The sequence below is a fragment of the Metarhizium album genome, assembly GCF_000804445.1.
Source record: "Metarhizium album ARSEF 1941 chromosome Unknown scaffold_1, whole genome shotgun sequence".
NCBI lineage: Eukaryota > Fungi > Ascomycota > Sordariomycetes > Hypocreales > Clavicipitaceae > Metarhizium > Metarhizium album.
In genome coordinates this window covers 329,359-351,235 of record NW_024467575.1, presented here as the reverse complement: position 1 = coordinate 351,235, position 21,877 = coordinate 329,359, and the positions used below count along the sequence as shown (strand labels likewise).

Below are 21,877 nucleotides of genomic sequence, written 5' to 3'. Positions count from 1 at the left end.
AGAGGCAAACAGCTCTTATAAATCTAGCCTGCCTCTAGCTCTATGCTAAGGCTATCTTGCACCTGCCTAGCTGTCTGTCGCCTTCTTTATTTTCTAATTGCCCCCCCTCTCTAGAGATGCAGTCTATCTCAGCACAGTATAACGTCTGCCTCTTTCCTAGGGGTAGGCCGGCCTAGCTCTAGCTTGTTATATAACTGCTGTTATAAATATCTAGTGTTTAGCTTTTAAGCTAATATATATTAAATACCCTAGATAGCTATAAAGCTATATAACTAGTACATCTTCTTCTTATATTAGGCCTGGAAAACTCTTTAATAGAAAGAAAAACCCTGCCTGCTTCTGTTTTCACTCCCTAGGGCGGCTCTAGCTCTATGCCGGCTAGAATCCGCCTGCCTCCTGTGCATGCATAAGTATTGCCAGCTTTGCTGGCTGTATTCTAGAGGGGCTAATAACCCCTAAAAATTAAGCCTGCCTCTAGCTCTACGCTAGAGCTATGCTGCTCCTGCCTATTCTCCTGCTATGTTCTCTGGCCTCTAGTTGTCCCCTCTCCCTAGGGACGCAATCTATCTCTGCACAGTATATTGTCTATTACTATCTTAGGGGTAGGCTAGTTCTACTCTAGGCTAATATATAACTGCTAGCGTAAATATTTAGTATTTAGCTGCAACAGCTTATATAGTTAGATTTACCTTACTTCTGTTTTGTGCGTAAATTACCTCTTAGCTTTACAGCTAGCTATAGCCTAACTCTAGCTCTACGCTAGAGCTATCTTACGCCTGCTTAATTTCCTATTCTATTTATTAGTCCCTAATTGTCCCTGCTCTCTAGGGACGCAGACTATCTTAGTGCAGTATATTATTTGTTGCTCTCTTAGAAGTAGGCTAGCCTAGTTCTATGCTGTTGTATAGTTGCTAGCTTAAATATCTAGTATTTAGCTGCAACAGCTTATATAGTTAGATTCACCTTACTTCTGTCTTATGTGTAAATTACCTCTTAGCTTTATAGCTAGCTATAGCTTAACTCTAGCCCTACGCTAGAGCTGTCTTACGCCTGCTTAATTTCCTGTTCTATCTATTAGTCCCTAATTATCCCTGCTCCCTAGGGACGCAGACTATCTTAGTGCAGTATATTGTCTGTCGCTCTCTTAGGAGTAGGCTGGCCTAGTTCTGTGCTATTATATAGTTGCTAGCTTAAATATTTAGTATTTAGCTGCAATAGCTTATATAGTTAGATTTACCTTACTTCTATCTTATGCGTAAATTACCTCTTAGCTTTACAGCTAGCTATAGCCTGACTCCAGCCCTACGCTAGGGCTGTCTTACGCCTGCTTAATTTCCCGTCCTGTCTGTTAGTCCCTAATTGTCCCTGCTCCCTAGGGACGCAGACTATCTTAGTGCAGTATGTTGTCTGTCGCTCTCTTAGGAGTAGGCCGGCCTAGTTCTGTGCTATTATATAGCTGCTAGTGTAAATATCTAGTGTTTAGCTGTAACAGCTTGTATATTTAGATTTACCTTACTTTCGTTCTATGTATAAATTACCTCCCGGCCTTACAGCTAGCTACAGCCAGCGCAGCTGCTACGCTAAACCTAGGCTCTTGTTAGATATAAAGCTAGCTAGACCCCCTCTAACTTCCTTCCCTCTTTTCTTCCTCTTTTAACCTCTTGCTCTTAATATACGCTAAATCTTGCTAATAAACTAGCTCTACCTGCTGCTCTACTAGGCCTAGGCTAGTCTCTACTTAAATTCTAGCTAACTTCTTGCTAGAGCTATTCTTGCTGCTATTGCTGCTGTCTTTATTGTCTTTAAACTCTATTAGAACTTATTATCTATATATATATACTCTACGTCTGTTTTATACTAGCCTTAAATCTAGGGAGTTGCTAATCTTTTTAGCAGCTATTACTATATCCTCCTCCTAGTCTGCTAACGTAAGAAAAGTTATAGTAAGTCTAAGCTAGCGCTAGCTTAGTCTCTACTTAATAGCTAACTACTGCAAGACTTCTAGTGCCTTTAAAGGCAAAATAATAACTAAGTCTTAGTTCTAAAAAGTTGCTAGCAAGTTAGTATATATCTCTAGTTCTGCCTTTATTTTAGCTCTAACTCTATATATAGCTTAGTTCTATTTATAAAGTTATATATATCTCTTGTATTGCTTAGATCTCTACTGCTGCTACTACTACTAGCTTAAGGCTAGATAGACTCTAGGCCTATTTATACTAAGAGATTATTAAGTTAAAGACTATATTATACTTTAACTATTATATTTGCAATAATTATTATATTTCTATAAGTTATTCTATCTCTACCCCTCCTCTAGCTCTAACTAAGCTATAGTATAATATAATATTAAAGATATATTTTATTTTTCTACGCCTCTAGAAGGAGCTAGAGGCTATAGCTAAGAAGACGCCTTTCTATATTACTATAAGTAGTCTGCTCTATCTCTAGCTTAGTATTGCTAACTCTCTATCTTAGTTTACTCCTTAATTTTTTAAGAATCTTAAGGCCTTAGAGAAGGCTAATAATTAGAAGGGGAAGAGGTACGCCTAGTCTAGCTTAATGCTAGCTAGGGGATTAAATAATAGTGCAGACTACTATAAGGAGATTCTAAGTTAATTAGAGGAGATTATAGCATTAGTTGCTACTACAGCTGCATCTATAGCAGAGTTAGTCTAAATTCTAAATAAGTATGCTAGCTATATAGCTAAGATAGAGGCTTTGCTTGCAGCTCTAAATAAGCGCAGCTTTATAGTAGAGCTTAACAAGAAGCAGCATACAGGTAGCTCTAGGGCAGCTGCAGGCAGGCGTAGCAGCAACTCTAGGGCGCAGAAGCAGGCTTAGAGGAGAGAGAGTTGCTAGTTAACTTAGAGTTAGTTGTTAGGCTTAGGGGGGAGAGGGGGGGGATAAGTAGAGGCAGCCCAGCCTAGAGCTAGGCCTAGCAGTATTATTTATTACTTATACTATAGGTTTAATATGCCTTTTGCTTTAATAAATTTAATAATTCTTTAACCTTACTATTACTGTATTAGCAAGCTAGCATCTAGCCAGCATTACTACAATTCTACCCCTAGCGTTTAGTTAGGCAGTCTTGCCTTCTACTTCTTAGCTAGTTTTGCTGCTAATTAGTAGTAAGTTATTTAGCTTATATTAATAAACTACTAGGTTAGCCTTACTGCCAGCCTAAAGCAGGCTAGAGCCTGTCTAACCTCTCTATTATTCTGCAGCTAATTTAGTAGTTTTATATCTATATAGAGTAGGCATAATAGAATAATATAGTATATATTTTCCTCCTTAGTTCTATACTAGCATAGAGGCAACTCTACGCTAAGTACCTGCCTGTAGTAGAGGAACTTATTTAGCTCTATCTTGCCTATTTATAGCTAGATTAGTATAGCAGTCTTATACTTATATAGGCTTTTATGCAGACAAGTTATTTATTTTAGTATGCCTAGTAGAGGTATATTCTCTATTGCCTTCTAGCTGCACTATTAGCAGGCTAGCTTTATGTTTTAGTACTAGTTATTTTATTACTATTACTATTTTTGCTGTATTATAGCCTTAGCAGCTCTAGCTAAGCTCTAGGCCTATATCTACTATTAGTCTTTCTTATTTAGTTTCTGCTAAAGCTCCTTCTTTTTCTTTAGAACTCTTACTACTATACTATAAGCAGTCTAGATCTAACTTACTATACTTATCTTCTCTAATTAATCTTTAAACTTATACTTTAAGTAGTTAAAATAAAGGTTTAATAAGGGAACTACTACTTCTGCCTCTAGGTATAGAATTAGTATAGCTTTATACGCTTTAGTAATAGCTTAAAAGCACTACAACTACTTTACTATAAGTTGTTTAGCAACCTCTTTAGGTTTGCCTTAGATCTAAGTAGGCATATAGAATATGCCTGCTCTATAAGCAATAACGCCTTAAACTACTACTATATATAGAGCTCTTCTACTAGGGTATATACTGCCCTAAGCTAAAGCTAAGAGCGTAGTAAGAGCAAGCTGCTATATAGCTAATTTCTTCTCTATTTAAGCTCTATAATAGTTCTACTTTAGCTTTCTATTAATCTAGATGCCTAAGAACCTATAGCTTTTCTTTAGTGTAATTTTATTAGCGCCTAGCTGTATCTAGGTCTAGTATAGCTCTCTAGCGCAGCTAAAGTATAGCAACTTGCTTTTTGCTAAGTTAAATTTAACTCTAGCCTCTCTTGCCTAAGTTAAGTATATATTCTAGGCAGCCTTAAGCTGCCTTCTAGTCTGCTCTATATTCCTCCTAAATACTAGAATGTTTATATTGTCTGTAAAGCCTACTATAATAGTTATATCTATAGCCTAAAGCTAGGTATATAGTAGCGCTATATATAGAAGGAAGAGAATAAGCAATAGAGGCAAGCTCTATAGAACCTCTGCAGAGATTTAATATACTCTTAAAGCTTGCTTATTAAAGTAGAGTTAGCTAGTTCTTAAGTTAATAACAGCTTAGATGTAGGCTATAAGCTATTCTAGTACTTCTACCTTAAGTAATATAGTAAGCAGCTTTAAGTAGCTAATAGTATTAAATGCACTACTAATATCTAGTTATAGTAGCAAGGCAATACTACGCTAGCTTTAAGCTGTCTTTACTGCTTTAGTAACTACTCTTAGTGCAACTTCTATTAACTTATCTACTCTATTGCCTATCTATATATTTAGTAGTATTTCTTCTGCCTTAGTAATAGCTGTAATTTAGGCTGCTATTATAGCCTTTAGTACCTTGCTTATAACATTAAGTAGTAATATAGAGCGCTACCCCCTAGCCTGCTTTAAGTTAGTAGGTATTTTCCTAGGCTTACAAAGAATAACTACTCTAGCAGTCTAGAACTAAGCTAGGAAATAGGCGTGTTTAGCTACTCTAACTAGTAGGTAGGTAAAGATATTTATAAGGGGAGCCTTGCAGGCTTTTAGAAGGCTAGCTAGCATTTTATTGTCTCTAGGAGCTTTCTAGCTTGCTATCTTTATAAGAGCTTTATGTATATCTATATCTATAAACTATTAGTCTACTAGTATAAGTATACTATTAAGCTAGTAAAAAGCTAGGTCTACTATATTGCTAATATTAGCAGTTAGCTCTAGAAAGAACTTTATAGTAAGAATGTCTGCCTTCTTCTCTAGGCGTATAGCTAGATTAGCTGTATTAAGTTCTCTATCTTAAAGTAGAGCTAGAAGCTATATAAGTTTAGGTAGTATATAGCTATATAGATAGGCCTATCTTTCTAGCTGCTATATCTTATTGTTTTTAATGTTTATAAAGTAGAGAGTTTTATACTAAGTGCTTCTATATTTCTTAGCAGTAATTTAGCTCTATACTAAGTTAGCCTTAAGGCAGTGTTTCTAGTTAGCTATTATTTATCTATAGCGCTATACTTATTTTGCTCTTCTTGCGTTTAATACTGCCTTTATTATGCACTAGCTCTACTACTGTTCTTAGCAAGAAGGCCTTAGCGCTCTCGCGCTCTTTTTAGTATAGCATTATCTACTATCTTCTAGAGTTATTATACTATTTAGTCTATATATTTATTAATATTAGCCTAAGTATAAAGTAGCTATATTACTACTTTGCCTTAAAACTATACTTTAGCCTCTGCCTTTACTAATTTCTTATTAAGCTTCTTCTATAAGTACTTTATAAGCACTAGGGGCTTATTACCTGCTTTAGTATTAACTTAGATTAGCTGTATTAATTCTTAGTATTATAGCATCTCTTAGCAATAGAAAGCAGCTTATATATAGTAGAATGCTAGCTAGTTATTAAGCTAGAAGTATTATATTCTTAGTTCTATTTCTACTCTTTAGTAAACAGCCTCTCTTCTAGGTAGGCTATTCTCTGCCTAACTCTAAGTTAAAGTTAATTATAATCTACTAGTAGTAGTAGTCTAAGTATTAGTAGTCTGCAAACTTTATTAGGTATTCTAAGTATCTCTCTTTAGCCTTATCTTAGTGCTTCTTTAGAATAGAGCAGGCTTAGTTCTAAGCTAAGTACGCCTCTTTATATAGAACACACTTTTCTCTAATGTTGCTAGTAATTATAAAGTATAATTATTCTTTATTTATATAGCGCTTAGCAGTATACTAGCTGCACCTTAGTATTGCTTTATAGTATTTAGCTATATACTTAATGCTATAGTAGTTAAAGTACTACTTTAGGTAGAGAGCCTTATTATATAGTTTAGTATTAAATATCTTAGCTTAAAAGACTAGGCCTTTCTAGCATAACTTATTAGTATCTTCTAGTCCTTCTATACTTAGTATTAAGAGCGCTCTTACAGCAGACTTGCCTTAAGGTTGCTATAGAGTAGCCTATATAACTCTTACTTTATTAGTCTTTAATATCTCTTTAGTAAGGCCTTTAACCTTTATATACTTAGTAGAGAACTCTTTAATAATTACGCTAAGTACTTATTAATATATAGTTATATCTAGGCTAAAGGCAGCCTAGACCTAGCTAGTTTCCTCTTAATATTATTAGTCTTTTAGCTGTCTTTATAGCTTTCTTTACTGCTATTATTATAGCTTTCTATAATTATCCCTAGGTTATTAGGGTATTATTATAGTTAATTATAACTTTAGCTATAGCTTAGCATACCTCTACCTTAGCGTACGCTTAAAGTATTGCCTAAGCTCTCTTAAGAGCATTACTCTTTAGAATATAGCCTATAAGTTTATTATATACTTCTTTTTAAGTATTATTAAGTTAGTCTTAAGTTATAAGCAGCTTATTACTGCTTAGTTTTTATTTATTAAACTATCTTCTTTCTATATTTAAGTAGTAGCAACTCTAAGTAAGCTCCTTATTACTACTATTAACAACTATTAGTATCTTCTCTACTGCCTTGCTCCTAGAGCAGCTGCTATGCAGCATTATAGGTAGGGGCAATTAAGTGCAAGAAAGAAGGTCCTTATATTAGTTTGTATTTTAGAGGCAGTCTTAAGCTAGCGCAGCAGTACTATAGACTAGAGGCCGAAAAGTTTTAAAGCTATTTTAAGCTAATATAGTAGTACTATAGACTTAAAGCTAAAAAGTTTTTTTTAATAAATATATTTTTTTCTTTATATAGAATTTAGTTTATTAAGTTTTTCTTTTATTTTTAAAATAGTTATAAAGAGCTTACCTTAGCTTTTTAAATTAGTTAATAACTATAAAGTTACTTATAAAGAAGATATTTTAAGAATACTATAATTTTAAGCTTTTTAAATCTCTTTAAAGCTAAAAGTAATATCTTTAATAGTAGCTTTAATTTTATTTTTATAAGTAATATTAATAAAAGCTATAATATAAATTTAGAGTTAAAAAAGCTTAATTTAATAAAGTTATTAAATATTAAAAAAAGAGCTCTTACATCTAATTATACTATTACAGGTATAACAAAAATAGAGGGCTGACGATAATATAGAGCGGCACGTTATACTAGCACCGCCACCTAGGCTTCAAGTCCTACTGACTGATGACCCCCTCAAAGTTGAATGGCTCCAGAAAATCGTGGTCTCACGATACTTTTCCATCGACGTCCACAGCCAAAGATCCCCTAACATCTTGCCTCATGTCAGCCCATGTGACCTCAGTCCTGTGAATATGCGAGGCATCATGGACGAGCAGTCCCCTCCCTCCCCTCCAGCCTCTCCCGCCGCGCCCGATTTCAGCTTTGGTCGCAGAAATATTCCTGAAAATTACGTTGAATACCACTTATTTCTTGTCCAACAAAAACCAGTTACTCGAACGCAACTCCAGGAACTAGAAGTGCTCCGAAAGTCGGCCACTAGTTTTTGCAATACACTCACGAAAGATTATATATGGCAAAGAGGGGAGTTCCAACTTGAACTGAAGTCGTCCTCAGGTAAAGTTTTCCCTGGCCTACTCAGATCACCGTATTTGCATCGTCCTCTAAGCTCTAACTCAGCACCGGCTTGATATCGCAGGCATGACATATCTGCATGGCATGACTGACTATGGTGATGCCATTGAGGATGAGTGGCTCATTGTGTACATTCTGCGCCAATTGACCCAATCGTTTCCTGAACTTTGGGTGCACATTGCAGATGCCGATGGCGAGTTTTTATTGATCGAAGCCGCCAATGTACTTCCAAAATGGATTACGCCAGAGATCGACCGAAATCGGGTGTGGATTCACGACTCCAAGCTTTTAATCATACCGCAATCTTCAGCAGCTGATGCCCAACCACAAGAGAAGTCCGCCAATATGACCTTACGAGATGCGTTCGACTACCTGAGAACCAAGCCTAACGCGCTGCTTCATTCTCCCTTGGTCGAAGCGGAAGCCTTTTATCGCCTTGAGAAGTATCCCGACTATGTACACCGTTCTACTCATTACTCTCTAGTCACCATCCCCAGAAAGCTCGCTTATATCCTGCACCAGATACCGAAATCTGTTTCGATGGCTGTCGAAATGCTCTATCTTCGGGATGCACTTACGATGAAGTCAATATCTTCGGCCACTGCGCCGCCGGTATTCCCTCCAGAAGACTTTGTTACCACAAGCGTTCAATTTACAAAGGTGCTTTTCGCGCAGCTCAAGTCGCAGCGCTTAGACCCCCCTCCGAGATGGAGAGCTCTCATTAAAGATCGGTCGGAGGCGTCGCGCTCGGATATTCAGAAGCAAGCCCGACAAGATATGGGCATAAAGTTGACATGTGGATACGAGATGCTCTCAGTTCACGCAGATAAAAGCAGGCACCGAGTCGTCAGAGAGCTAGCTCTTTTACTGCAGGATCTAGCCGAAGACGGAAATGCTGGATTACCTACAGATCGCGAAATCCAGTCTTGGACAAACCACCAGCGCGATGACGCTGAAGACTGGATGGATATCAACTACCTAGATCTTGAGCGTGAATTGGATGGAAAACCCCAAAGCAAGTCAACAGAGGGTGGCTCAGGTTTTGGCGATCCTCAAACGCAAGATAACCTCAGGAAGATTGTATCTCGTTTCGAGACATTTCTGAACGATAACAAGGCTGGCATAGACGGAGTCGAACTCGACGATTTGGATGATGACTACAATGAAGAAACCGACAATGACGATGACGATGAAGACAGCGAGTTCGAGGGTAAGGCTGTTAGTTTTGATCAGGGAGCCTTTGAACAAACGATGCGAGAGATGATGGGAATGCCCCGAGAAGGCGCGACGAATACTTGCGGTGGGGGCACTGGGGTAGTGGACCTGATGCGGCAACCAACTAGCGAAGAAATAGAGAGCAATTCCGATGATTTGCAGCAGCTTTCATCTGAAATGGAGGCTGAGTTGAAGCGGCATGGAGCTCTTGACCTGCAATCAGAAATGCCGACTGAGGTCAAGGGATCAGCTTCAGAGCGATCTCAAAATGGGCAGCAACAGAACCCTGCCAATTCTACTGCCGAGGAATGTATGGATGAGCTAGATATTGATTACAACCTGGCTCAAAATTTATTGGAAAGCTTCAAGGGACAGGCGGGAATGGCCGGGCCAACTGGCAACCTCCTCGGCATGATGGGCTTCACGTTACCAAGAGACGAGGATGACAGAACAAGAGAAAATTGAGTATATATCGACATGCCGGACCGTTGCTCGAGGATCAACAGCACCCACGATAGAGAAAAAGCAGCATTCGGAGCTGACTCTGCTCTTCAGAATGGATGTCTCTCGTCAATTTCCTTACTGGGCACTAATTTGCCCCCTTTTCTCTACATAACACTGAATGAGATCAGTCCGACTTTTTGCGCTTTTCGATGGGATGGGCTGAACATGGATTTGGATGTATCATTCTACCCTGATCGTCCAAGTCATCCAACCTAACAATCGCTTGCAACAGCCTTCGTCGAGCCGGGAGCTCCCGATCATCGCCGTCAACCGTCACTCTATAGTATTCCTTTACTATCGTAGTCGCTGAATGATAGCAATCGTACAGCAGCCGCCGCACATCCACATGCTGGGAGTCCTTTGCCAAGCCGATTGCCTCTCTTATTGCTTTGGACTCAACATGACCATTTTGATTCATCAAACCATCCCATATATTCGTATTTTTACTTCTGGTAAGCACGGATGTGAACAATGGGTCACCGAAGACGCTGTTGTGCCAGTCCTGAACACCAATAACCCTTGGTACATTCGGGCTGTGACAGGTAGTAGTTGGCGCCGCTGGCACAGGGTCAGGTTTATCGTCCGCTTGTTTTTCTGCAGGTCGATATGGTTCTAGCAGTGCTGCTGCTACGTGCTGAGGTTTCTCCGTCCCGAAATGTGTCTGACCATGCCGTTGCATGAAGTCTTTGAGTTCTTGGGTTGCAGAGTCGCCAGATGGGGCGATGTGGACGTTGACGTATTCGCCAGCATCGAGAATCACCAGGCAAGGCACCGTCACCTCGTCAAGGATCTTCTTGAAACGACCGGCATGAAAGCGAAGCCTGTCGTATTCCAAAGACAACGCAACATCTTCAGCATCTCTCAATACGGACTCAAACAGTGATAAAAAGGCGTCGGACCACCGAGGATGCACAGAATCGTTCACAACTTTTTCAGTTGGTACCAGTACCGGCGGGCTTGTAGACGTGGTGTAGCGAATACCAGCAGCCTTCAATACAGCAGAAGCAACCCCAAAGTGTCCGTTTGGCGATTGATAGGCAGACAATTCACCAATCAGCTGTCCAATTTGAAAATCAATGCATCTTTGTTGTGGTTTAGACAAAGTGTCGACCAGAGACGAAAGGAGAGCTCCACGTGCCCGTTTTGTTAACAGGAACTCAACGTCACCCGGACACTTGACTCGGCCTTGTTTGACGACTCTCGGCAACGCATTCTTGAATTGAGAGGCGTGCTTGGACCATTTCGCCTCCGAATTGCTGCCTCCAGAAGCTTCATGGGTAATCTGTCCTTCTTTGGCTAGGAGACCAACATGACCAACAGATAGCCACTGCAGGAGCATTGCTTCAGCGGATATTGAAGCATGTTCTGATCGAAGAATCTTCGTCGAAGCAGGAACCAAGCTTAAAGTCAGTTGATCCTCGTTGCTTGACGAGGCGACGTAATGTACATGAAGTCTGTTCTCGGGTGCTGAATCAAGTCGTTTCAAGGATAATGGGTGAGCATCATCGAATCCCATGGCCTCCCGGAGTGCGTTCATCCCCATTGTTCTCTTCTACGGGCGCCGAAACGGTGTGGCAACACAAAGGACTGGTATCGGTCTCAAGATCTCCGATGTAGCACGCTCTGACTATCGAGACAGCCAGGCACCAAGCCGAAAGGCCGAATAATCCGCTGGCCGTCTGCCAGGCTGGTCCACCGCTTGATACTCCTGGGTGGTACTGCGGAGTCCGTTATATCAAGACTCGGGAAGAAACCATTGAAAGGCACGGCGGAGAAGCAATGCAGGTTCCGTCTGTCTGGCAAGTCTCCATGAATATGTTGGTATACCAGTTCAGGAGCCGGACGCGTGGCCGTGCAAACGCGAACTGTTGTCGAATTGTAACCTGAGCAGCAGCCGAACTAGAAGAAGATCACGATTACTCCTTCGCACAAGTGTATATATAGGAGTTTGCTCAATTGGCGAACGGTTCTGATGAAAAATGCACGATTGTAATGCGATCAACCCAGTACGAACGAGCCAACGCTGTGGGTCAGTTGATGCGAGAGATGATGCTGCCGGGTACGCCTTCTCACATGCGAAGATGAATGTCCTGCTGTCTGTTGCATGTATGTTCATGCGTAAGTCTGTATACTATACGACACATCGCCTCCTATCAGGTCTGTCTGACGACACCATTCATGGCGTATGTGCCAATCATGCCAACGACACAAGCTCTGTGCCAGGTGGCGGGCGACGAATGACAGGAGAGGGGAGAGTCTATTTGATAACCCATATATCCCTTTACCATGATCCATGCCGCCGCCACGTTGCCGGTGTCACTTAAGGTCAGGTCCTGGTATGAAGCGGCGCGAGTCGGCCGCCGAGTCGAGCCTTGATGCCGGTACTTCAATGTTACAAGTGCACCTGCACACTCGAAGCCCTAGACTACGATATGATAAGACGAAAGATTCGACCACAGCAAGATGGGGAAGGCCGTGTCTCGCCACTGATGAACAGACTGTTGATGGAAACTTTTGAACTGGCCGTACAGGCCAACACAACACATGCTCCAACAGGCCATTTCAAGGGTTTTGCGTTGCGCTGAGGGCCGACCTCCGCGCAAGAGCCACATTGTGCGAGATGTTCAATCAATGACAGGTCGTATCGAATCCATCTTTCCAAGCAGCCACCCCCAGGTCGCCGAGGGCCAACCCTTCATTCGCGTCGTCTGCCTTGCGGTTGGACCCGGTCATATTGGTCCAAGCCACTTGCCCACGGCGTTTTCTTGCTTGAAAATCAAGAAGCCGTCATTGGATTGCTTCTAGCGAGCTTGCATCTCAGCAAGATGGGACGAACGGGGCCATGTCATGGTCCGTGAGAGTGGCGTACAGTGAGTATTTCATACCCACGTCCCCGGCCAATTGCCGACACTTTAAGGCGAACCCAAACCTGGGGGGTAAAAGAAAAAGAGAGAAATATATGGAGCGACATGCAGAACAGTAGACCATGGCACCATGGCACGCGCACCTTATGTGTTGAGGAGTCAAGTGTGCTCCTTGCATACTGAGGCAATTGCCTAGTCGGGATAAAGTACGCGAGACAGATGCTGACGCCTTGGACTTATCCTCGGCTTGTCTCATCCACTCCTTCTCATCCACATCACCTTTGCCCAACAAGGTCCACGCCGGTGATATGAACATGAAAGTCGAGAAGGGTAATTGGTATTTGGATGGCGGCTCGAGGAGCAGAGCTAACAAGTAGGGAATTATTGAAACACGTTCACGCGGACAGTTCTGGACGTGACTGGTTCTCTGAACCCGAGTAGCAGCACTTTCAAAGTGCCAAATTCACCATTAATTGATGCAACGAAAAAAGTACTCAGTGATCCTTACGGACTCTGCGACGCCAAATCTGTCGCCAGTCTGACAGTGAACCCTGGTGGTGCTGCTCCGAATCTCCAATGTCCCATCCCTCAATCAGCCTGGGATGGCAGCTCGATAATTGGCCTTCTTAAGCGAGCGAGGCTTCTGCGGTTGCAATTCCGCGGCCCACGCCTCACTAGGCTCCGTTTTATATTTCATCGTTGAACCAATAAACCAAAAAGAAAAGAAAAGAAAAGAATAAAAGAAAACGAAAGAGAAACAGAAAAAAATAAGTGGGAAGGGGGGAGCAATAAACGAAAAAAGGTACAAGTTTCGACCCCCGAGGCTGCCTTCCATCGATTTTGCTGTTGCAGCTATTCATGCATACGGGCGCCATGACAAACCGGGACTCACGGTTGCTTCAAACACAACATCACCATCATGCCATAGCGCCATGGATTTGTCCTTTGGCATAAACCTCAAGCCGACCTTGTACGTAAATCGTTCCGGGAACGACAAATGTCCTAAACACTCGTTCTGTACCTGTACCTGATATACGTCACCTTCGCCCCTTGTGTATGTATGATTTGCCGTGCAACAATGAGACACCAAATACCATGAGTACTTGACTCAGAATACTCCACGTTCTACTCTACCTGCTCAAAAAGGGACATCAAGTCACTCTTTGTTACTCACGACGGGAGGAAGACTGTAAAGTTCGTTCATATTGTAACGTTTTAGCTCTTCCCATTCTTTCCCGTCGACGACCGATATGCCACAGAACAGCTGTATCTCGAAGTGTCAGCTCTAGCTTGGGTCACTGTGACAGGAATAAGAGGGAAACGGGGCCGATTCACCAACCTGGAATATTTCCACGAGTATGACCTTATCTGGTTTGCCAAGGTTCACGCTGTGTTGGGCATCTATAAGACCTGCAACTTTCTGTATAACTTCGCCTGACTTGAACGTGGTGTGATTGCGAATGTTATGTCGAATGGCGTACTGCACAAAGGAATTGGTCCCCCTGTTAGTTTAGATCCCATTGCCGTCGACGCACACAACGTACGTACCGTATATGGCGTACGCGGACCAGCTGGGTCGGGTGCCTCTGTCTTGTCTGAATTGTCTCCCTCCTCATCTTTCAATTCAAACCAGGGCAACAGAACTGTACGTGCTACCTTGACGATGCCGTTATCCGTGGCTTTGTCCATGTTGACCACGGGTGTTAGTCGGTTGATGTACTTGCACTTTCGTTGCCTTTGGTCTTGGCAGTCCCTGGCATCTTCGCACATCTTTCTGGCTAGGAATTCGGGTTGAACTGGATCCATGGTCTTCATAAAGAATAGGCACTCGACGCCGGAAGACACTGGTTTGAACGTTTGGTTTGTATCTCTTTTCCCGCTCGACTTCATGATGCTCAGTTCTGCTTCGATGGATGCCTCAATATCTTGATGCTCATCTCCTGCTGCATTCTCCTCGTCGTCTCCCTGGGGCTCAATCCCATACATTGTCCTGCCGTACTTTTGGGAATTTAGTTGGCGCAAGAACTTCATGCTACTGTGCCTGGGTAACATGGGCACAGAGAGGGAATTCGAAACCCAGGCAAAGAAGATCATGTGCTTGAGAAAGAAGCAACTAAAGGATGGACAAGTGAGCACCTTCTCCTTACCTCGACACAGAGCTCTGTAAACTCCTTGATTGCTTTGTATTGCATTCCTCTCGCGTGTGTGACCCAAATACCTTGATCGCCGACGGCTAGTGTTGTTCCCAGCTCTACCTTCTCAGCTATCTTAGCTTTTTGATGGGGAGTCTTCCACCTTCCAGCGCTGCCTCCCTGAAGAAACCACACATTACATGTCAGTGTCGGAAGTTTCGCGTTGGAACAACATGGTTGAACGGACTCTAGAGAATCTGTCATTCATACCTTGCTCTTCTTGTGGGCAGACCGAGTACTGTTTGCTGGCCCAGGGCCATCTTTACGTTTTCGCAACGTGGAATCCATGTGACGCAGTTCGGGGTGATGGGATCAGAAGTGAATCGTTCTCTTTTATTACGATGTAACTTTTGTCGGGTCTAGTAGTTAATACTTTCCCACATCTCTTTGCTTTTGCTATCTGTTTTCTTTTTTTCTTTTTGTTTTAAAAAAAAAACTGGTTCGCACTGTACACTGTGGTGGGGCACCTCAACCGACCTCTCCGCCCTGTGTTTACGTACAATGCCTCGAAGTTGTGCCAGTTTAGTTGGTTGGGACAGTATCAACTGCGCCTCGATTCTCTATCAATCAATTTCTCTTTGCATTTGTTCTGGCACTCGCCTCGGCCGTCATAATCAGCGCTCTCGGCGCGTCCTTCTTGGGCATGTATACTTCGACAAGCTGTAATTCTTTCGCCACTTTAAAGGCAGGGTTCAAAAGCAATTCATTCAACTCGTCCTTCGTCTTCACAGAAAACTTCTGAGTCTTTCCTTGACCGCCAAAAGCATCAACAAGGCCCCGATGATCCCATTCGGCAATGTCGTTGTATTCGGCATCCATACCATGGATGAATCGCTCAATGGTGAAGCCCTCGTTGCAAATAACGAATCTATATCCAACGTTAGTGCCCAAAATGGTAGAGCTGCCGGCTCCTTCACAGAGGGAAACTTACATAATCGGGGCAAGCTCAAGGCGTATCATGGTGCTCAGTTCCTGAGCAGTCAATTGAAAGGAACCATCCCCGACAAACAAAATGGTCCTCCGCTTCTCACCCGTGTCCCTGGCGGCGAGTGCGGCTCCTTGACATGCACCTACTGACCATCCTATGCTGCCCCAGAGAACCTGACCCAGCGCTGTTACTCCAGGGGGAAATTTGACGTCCCAGATACCAAAGTTTGCAGTTCCCGTCTCTGTGACAACAACATCATTGGCATTCAGGAACTCACCCAGCCGTGGCCAGAACCATGCTTGAGTGATTGTCGCTGATTCATCCCGATCCTCCTTTGCTTCATTTCGAACGCGGGGGGGAGCTTGGACATTGAGTTTTTGGGGGTCAATTCGCTTGACAATTTTCTGCAGAACGCCCTTCATCCTCACCCCAGGGTACGTCGAATACCTCACAACGCAATGATCGCTGTGAAGATCGATGGTGTTGAGCTGCGATGTTCTGTAAGAAAAGCCGGCCGTGTTGAAGTCACTCTGGGCGTCATGTGTCAGTACCACGACTGACAAATCCGTGGTGAATGGGTGTTCGTACCTTGAGAGCGCCAATGGATACAATCAAATCCGAAGATTCCACAATGTGCTTCACCTCCGGAGGATGCGACCCGTTTCCAGCATATACACCGCCGAAATTGTCAAGTTGTTCATTGATGGCACTCTTGCCCATTGGGGTCACAAAGACGGGCAGTTTGGATTTGGCCAGAAGATGGTGAACTTCTGGGAGGACGCGGTGACGTATGGCACAGGCGTCAACGAGGACCAAGGGGTTCTTGGCTGCGTTTAGGTACTTCATGATGACATCGACAACATAATCCTCCTTTTCGGGATCATTCTGCGGCTCAGACAGGTCAATTGGCCTGTCAAGTCGTGCCCCCTCCACTTTGGCTTGGGCGATATCCGTCGGTAGGGTGATGTAAACCGGTCGCGAACGAATCCAGCACTCACGCAAAGCATGATCAATTTGGTCTGCAATGTCCGATGGGCTGTTCAATTTGGCAATCTGGCATGAGATCTGAGCACTCATGTTGGCGAACACGTTGAAGTCCCCGTTGCCCAGAGTGTGATGCAGGAGCATGCCGTCTCGTTGCGACAGCGTCGACGGGTACCCGACGATATGCACGACAGGTATGTGCTCAGAAAAGGCTCCCGCAACGCCATTGATGGCAGACAACTCTCCCACACCGAAAGTAGTGATGAGCGCGCCGATCTGCTTCACGCGGGCATAACCATCCGCGGCATAGGCTGCGAAGCAGAAATACGTGTTAGGATAGGCCCTTCTCTCGTCCCGTCCTTGCGTCACTGGGCTTCATGGGGAAACAAGACGACCACGATGACGCAGAAAGAATATTGAAACTCTCTCATCCCCAATCGGTATACAGTCAGGATTATCCATGGAAGCCCATCAAAGACAACTCACCTGCGTTCAGCTCGTTGACACTGCCAACCCATTTGAGCCCACACTTTGGCAGATAGTCGAGTGCGACAAGATTGTAATCGCCAGGAACACCATGAACCGAACGCACGCCAACCTCGAAAACTCTCCGGAAAAGATACTCGGAGACGTCGATGGGTTTGCGCAGGCTTTGAACACGTATGTCGGCCATTATCGACGGGATACCGTATCGGGCTGTTAGATTCTGTCAACGCGTCCGGAAATGGCTGCACCACAAGAAGAAATAGGCAGGATGCGTGATGAGACCGTCAAGTGCGACGTGACATGTCTTTTAAAGGAACTTGGACCACAAAAGGTTATCCCGCCACGCACCACCCCATGTAGTGCCATACTGCGTGGAGCCATTCATCGGGTATTTGCCGTTGTTCGGCCAGATCACCGTGATGTAATGGATGGCGAGAGGCTGAAGGCAGGCTTCGTCATGCCGCCCAGGCATCATGATGCATGCTCCATCAGCAGCTCCACTCTGCAGCAAGCACCGGCGTTGTCAATTGACGACATTAGACCTGCAAGCGCCCGGCAATGAGCCAGTACTAATTGACAAGCCCATTTCATAGGCCTTGTGTGCTGGGAAGTTGTTTGGGGCGGGGCTGACATCAGGACACCGGACTACCGAGACCTTGTGCACCGCTCCACGAACTTCTTCTCGAGTATCCAGTGCCTGCGGAATCAATTGGCTGTGGCGGTTCATCTAATATGTACAATACTAAGCCAGAGAGGAGAAGCTATACAAGTCCAAACCTATACATGTGCCCGTAGCCGATCCCAAATATGCGCCTTGCTTCCCTTGAATATCTTACAGACCGCTACAGACCGCCAATGCGTGTTGCTGAGGTTGAAGACCCCTTCCTCACTGTCTAGTTACACGTCCCAAGACCTGCTGTCGTGTCGTTACGTCCCGTTCATCAGATACTGATACGGTCTGGAAAAGCGCAAACCAAAACACATCAGACCGGGTTGTGAGTTGACAGCGTGTTGTTCTCAGTCGCATCGCCCATCTTTCCACCCCGTACGCCAACGCTCCTGCCATCGCGAACAGTCAAATTCGGGTTTACCCAGCTTTCGGTTGACGTCGTTGTGAGCACCGCACAGCCATTTGCCAAAGTCATCGCGGCTCCCAACTCTCGGCACCTCCCGTCCGATGTATGTTCTAAAATCCTCGGCGCAAACCCAGCATGGATACAACTTGGAGAAGAGCTTGACGAAGCGCAACAGATCCGACTGCTGTGACGTGGATGGCGAATCGGGATACGAGGCCGCGATCGAATGAAGGAGCGTCCATGTTCCGCGCCCCAGAGCTTCGACGTCTGGAGGGCAGTCCGATCGCGGTTTGCTCGGCCGCGTTGCATCTCCGACTGAGGTCTTGTTGCTACTCGCTAGTTCGTTTTGGCGGACGTTTTCCTTGGTCATGGCCGCCCATGCGGCAAAGGATGTGCAGTTTCGACAGCTAACTGACTATCAGAAGGGCAAGTTCCTCACGCGCAGTCACCCAACAAGAGACATGACAAGGCAAGAAAGCTCACTCACGGCTTACCATCCTTGCCCAAAACGATGCCCTTTGGCAGTTTCTTGGGTTGATGGTCTTCCTTGGCAGCTGTGAGTGGTGCCACAGCGGATTCACTCTCTCGCGAATTCTCCATAATCATCAGCTGTCCGGGCCTTCCTCCGAGTGGCTGTCACTGTTGAGGCCCCCCTACTCGGCTATTTGTTCTCCCCAGCGTATGGGGTGATGACGAGGGGGAAAAAAATTGCGCGGTGTGAAGATTCGAATATGCCGGTCTGCCCTCAGCACCCGAGGCTGGCCCCATGTCAACCTGCTGAGGCGGGCGCTTGTAGCATGGAGGCCGAGTTGCCCACCGGGCCAGGCCCAGGGTGTCAAGTTGGCTTGTTATCGATAAGCCAAGTGCAAACAAACAAATCATCCCGACCCGACCAAGCCAAGGTACTTAAGCAGCTGGGTAGAAGCCCGTTAACAATGTATTCCATCCACCGTTGCTTCCATCGCTGCCACCCACAGGGCGTTGACAGCCTCTCCAACCAAAATGATGTGAGAGGGCTCGGATCTACGCTTCTCAAACCCCCTGGCTGCAGTTCCGCAGAACAACAAGTAGGGTGTACATGTACGCTCCCGGCATCCAAGCAGTTCCAAGCATGGCATCACAATCTCTGGAAACCAAGCCAGGCCATGCCAGCAGCTCAACGGTGCCCATTTTGCTTCTCAAAACAAGGTCGACACCAAGCGATGCCTACGAGGAAGCCCTCAAAGCTGCACAACCCAAGAACGGGCCGCCCGGTCGAAGGTTTGATCCTCAATTTGTCCCCGTGTTACGGCATCGCCTGAATGACAGCGGGATCCAGAAAACGAGGTCCCTGCTTCAGGCGAATGAGATCGGCGACAGACCAGGATGCAAGTATGGAGGAATGATATTCACGTCCCAGCGAGCCGTGGAAGCGTTTGCCAAAGTGGTCAATGGTGAGAGAGGTATGGTGCGTCGCGGCCTCTCCTCCCGGCCTGTGCCACGACTTCCCTGCACGCTCTCCGAGCCCCCATGTCTCAAGTACGCCGCTGATGAAGGAATATGAACTGGCGCAGAACGAAGTGGAAGGCGTCCCTTTCTTCAAAACACGCCAATATACAGCGTCGGGCCTGCGACTACCCGGGCGTTGAGTGCTATCCAAGTAGAGCCTCCGTTGCAAATATTTGGCCAACACACGGGCAGCGGAGAGGCTCTGGCAGCATATATCCTGGAGCATTACGGACACTGGTATCGCGATCGCGAGGTCCGGCCTCCGCTCCTGTTCCTGGTCGGTGAGCAGCGCCGCGACGTCATCCCCAGAGTCCTGATGAACCCCAGTTTGCCCCGGGGCGAAAGTGTCATTGTTGACGAAGAGGTCGTCTATGGCACTGGCCTCATGGAGTCATTTTCAGATGAATTCCAATCCGTACTGAGTGACACCCAACACGAATCCGAGCGGTGGGTTGTCGTATTCTCCCCCACGGGATGTGACACCATGCTTCGCGGGCTGGGTCTGCTCAACGAAAGCGATGGGAGAGTCGATTTGGAACGCAGGGATGGCAAGACTTTTATTGCGACAATCGGCCCAACAACAAGGGCGTGCTTGGTCACCCGCTTCGGGTTCGAGCCAGATGTGTGTGCCGACTCACCCAGCCCGGATGGAATCTTGCACGGTATCACGAAGTTCACAACAAGCCGCGCCTAAAACTGGCGAACGGGACAAGAAGGAATGACTTTGAAGTCTGTGCAGTCCGTTGACCTCGCTGCGGTGAGGACAACATCATCGGGACGCCGTGTTTGTGGGCTTTTCAAAGGCCGGGCAAACAGACAACGGCATCTTCATCGTCATGATACCTATCTTTTTTATTCATTTTTTTCACTATTTTGTATTCTATAGCTGTCGAAAAAAAAAATGTTTGCATGTTGCTGCCCTGAACACGTGCAAGCTGACGCCTCTTTGTTGCCCTCAGGGCATCCGGTTTGTATTTGTCAGGTATTAATTTTGAAGCCGCCTCCCCCCCCCAACTTGAAGGCCTCCTGTTGAGTTGACCGTTTTCTCCAAACGCTGCATTTTCCAGTGGCGCTGGCACCATCGACGGTTGATGGCAGTCGGCCTCGCCACCTAAGAGCGTATCGAGGTGACGTGACTGCATACTTGTGCGCCATGATGCTCGCCATTGTATAGAAGTAATTAGCCATGCCCACAAGCAATATTGAGTACGTGTTGAGAAATCCAAACTGAGCAGCTATGCGCCAAGAACCCACAGCTCGACACCCCAGACACCAAACTTTTCACCCGCATCGCTGAGCGGCTCGTTGCCGAAAGTCTCGCATTGTGAACTGTGTCCGACATCCAGGGAGTCGTCGAGCCAGAGGCCATAGTGTCCGCCACCGGAGCCGACGGAGACAAACCCTGTTTCGCAATTTATATAACAATCATTGAGGCCGCTGTAAGGAAATGCCTTGAATCGTATGGACTCGGCCGGGGTGGAAGTCCCGCTTTCCGACGACGGCATTGGCGCGAGGGTCGTGCTTCGAGTAAGGTTCGTCGTGTCGGCTGATGGAGGCAAGGGGAGAGAGGCGAGAAGCGAGGCTTTCCAGAGGAAGCATTCCCCGTTGCCGAAGTATGAAGGAGATGGATGCGGATACTCTGAGAGATATGCTCCGAAGGTCTGCGAGGTTTGGCCAGGCACACCACGTTGTAAGCCCATGCATGCACGTAAGTCCTGACAGCAGCACGACAACAACGACCCTCTCCCTCCGCAACACGATTGACGACTGGGAGAGGAAAGAGAGGGAGAGGAGGAAAAATCTACAACACCGGGAATGAAAAGCGCACTCACCCCGCCTTCTTGGTCTTTGACCACGAGCACAAAGCCAACTCTGAGGCCCTTGTAATGGCGGCATTTCTGATACAGGGTGGATAAGCTGGCCCCGTCCTGCTCGAGACTGTAAATCAAATGCCAATCGTCGATGATGCGCAGCCTCTCCGGCACCATGGTCCGGATCTCCTCGGCAACAGCACTGGTCAGCAACCGGGCTGAGCTCTGAGTGTTGTCGCGATAGCCATGGAGCATCAGCGGCTCCAGCGGAGGAGGGCGAAATGGGCTGGCAGAAAGACGGCGCCGACCACTTGGAACGAAGACGCCATTCACGCCGTCCTTGTCCTGGGGGTCGTCGGTGTCTGCGTCGTTTCCGAGCTCCGTGTCTTCAGTCGAAAAGCGCCGTATCAGCCCCGTCCACATGCTGCCCAGCTACAG

General features: G+C 45.6%; 7 protein-coding genes across 7 annotated transcripts; 2 read left to right on the top strand and 5 right to left on the bottom strand.

Moving 5' to 3' along the window:
• Nucleotides 1-7,957: 7,957 nt before the first annotated feature.
• MAM_00099 (regulatory factor Sgt1) lies at nt 7,958-9,571 on the top strand (the record flags this gene model as incomplete). Its single annotated transcript, XM_040818899.1, has 1 exon — nt 7,958-9,571. The coding sequence occupies one exon, from the start codon at nt 7,958-7,960 to the stop codon at nt 9,569-9,571; it is 1,614 nt and encodes a 537-aa protein (XP_040682163.1).
• Nucleotides 9,572-9,734: 163 nt separating this feature from the next.
• On the bottom strand, nt 9,735-11,153 carry MAM_00098 (uncharacterized protein; the record flags this gene model as incomplete). Its single annotated transcript, XM_040818898.1, has 1 exon — nt 9,735-11,153. The coding sequence occupies one exon, from the start codon at nt 11,151-11,153 to the stop codon at nt 9,735-9,737; it is 1,419 nt and encodes a 472-aa protein (XP_040682162.1).
• A 2,477-nt stretch (nt 11,154-13,630) lies between these two features.
• Nucleotides 13,631-14,954, bottom strand: MAM_00097 (THUMP domain containing protein; the record flags this gene model as incomplete). Its single annotated transcript, XM_040818897.1, has 5 exons — nt 13,631-13,738; nt 13,814-13,954; nt 14,023-14,472; nt 14,622-14,786; nt 14,877-14,954. 5 exons carry the CDS (start codon nt 14,952-14,954, stop codon nt 13,631-13,633), a joined length of 942 nt encoding a protein of 313 aa, XP_040682161.1.
• A 279-nt stretch (nt 14,955-15,233) lies between these two features.
• On the bottom strand, nt 15,234-17,539 carry MAM_00096 (Pyruvate decarboxylase/indolepyruvate decarboxylase; the record flags this gene model as incomplete). The annotated part of the gene is made up of 5 exons (XM_040818896.1): nt 15,234-15,534; nt 15,598-16,124; nt 16,183-16,889; nt 17,065-17,274; nt 17,413-17,539. The coding sequence occupies 5 exons, from the start codon at nt 17,537-17,539 to the stop codon at nt 15,234-15,236; spliced, it is 1,872 nt and encodes a 623-aa protein (XP_040682160.1).
• Nucleotides 17,540-18,081: 542 nt separating this feature from the next.
• MAM_00095 (augmenter of liver regeneration) lies at nt 18,082-18,740 on the bottom strand (the record flags this gene model as incomplete). Its single annotated transcript, XM_040818895.1, has 2 exons — nt 18,082-18,547; nt 18,628-18,740. The coding sequence occupies 2 exons, from the start codon at nt 18,738-18,740 to the stop codon at nt 18,082-18,084; spliced, it is 579 nt and encodes a 192-aa protein (XP_040682159.1).
• Nucleotides 18,741-19,251: 511 nt separating this feature from the next.
• On the top strand, nt 19,252-20,322 carry MAM_00094 (uroporphyrinogen-III synthase; the record flags this gene model as incomplete). The annotated part of the gene is made up of 2 exons (XM_040818894.1): nt 19,252-19,582; nt 19,694-20,322. 2 exons carry the CDS (start codon nt 19,252-19,254, stop codon nt 20,320-20,322), a joined length of 960 nt encoding a protein of 319 aa, XP_040682158.1.
• A 541-nt stretch (nt 20,323-20,863) lies between these two features.
• MAM_00093 (oxidation resistance protein 1) lies at nt 20,864-21,862 on the bottom strand (the record flags this gene model as incomplete). Its single annotated transcript, XM_040818893.1, has 2 exons — nt 20,864-21,289; nt 21,461-21,862. The coding sequence occupies 2 exons, from the start codon at nt 21,860-21,862 to the stop codon at nt 20,864-20,866; spliced, it is 828 nt and encodes a 275-aa protein (XP_040682157.1).
• Between the last annotated feature and the right edge of the window lie 15 nt (nt 21,863-21,877).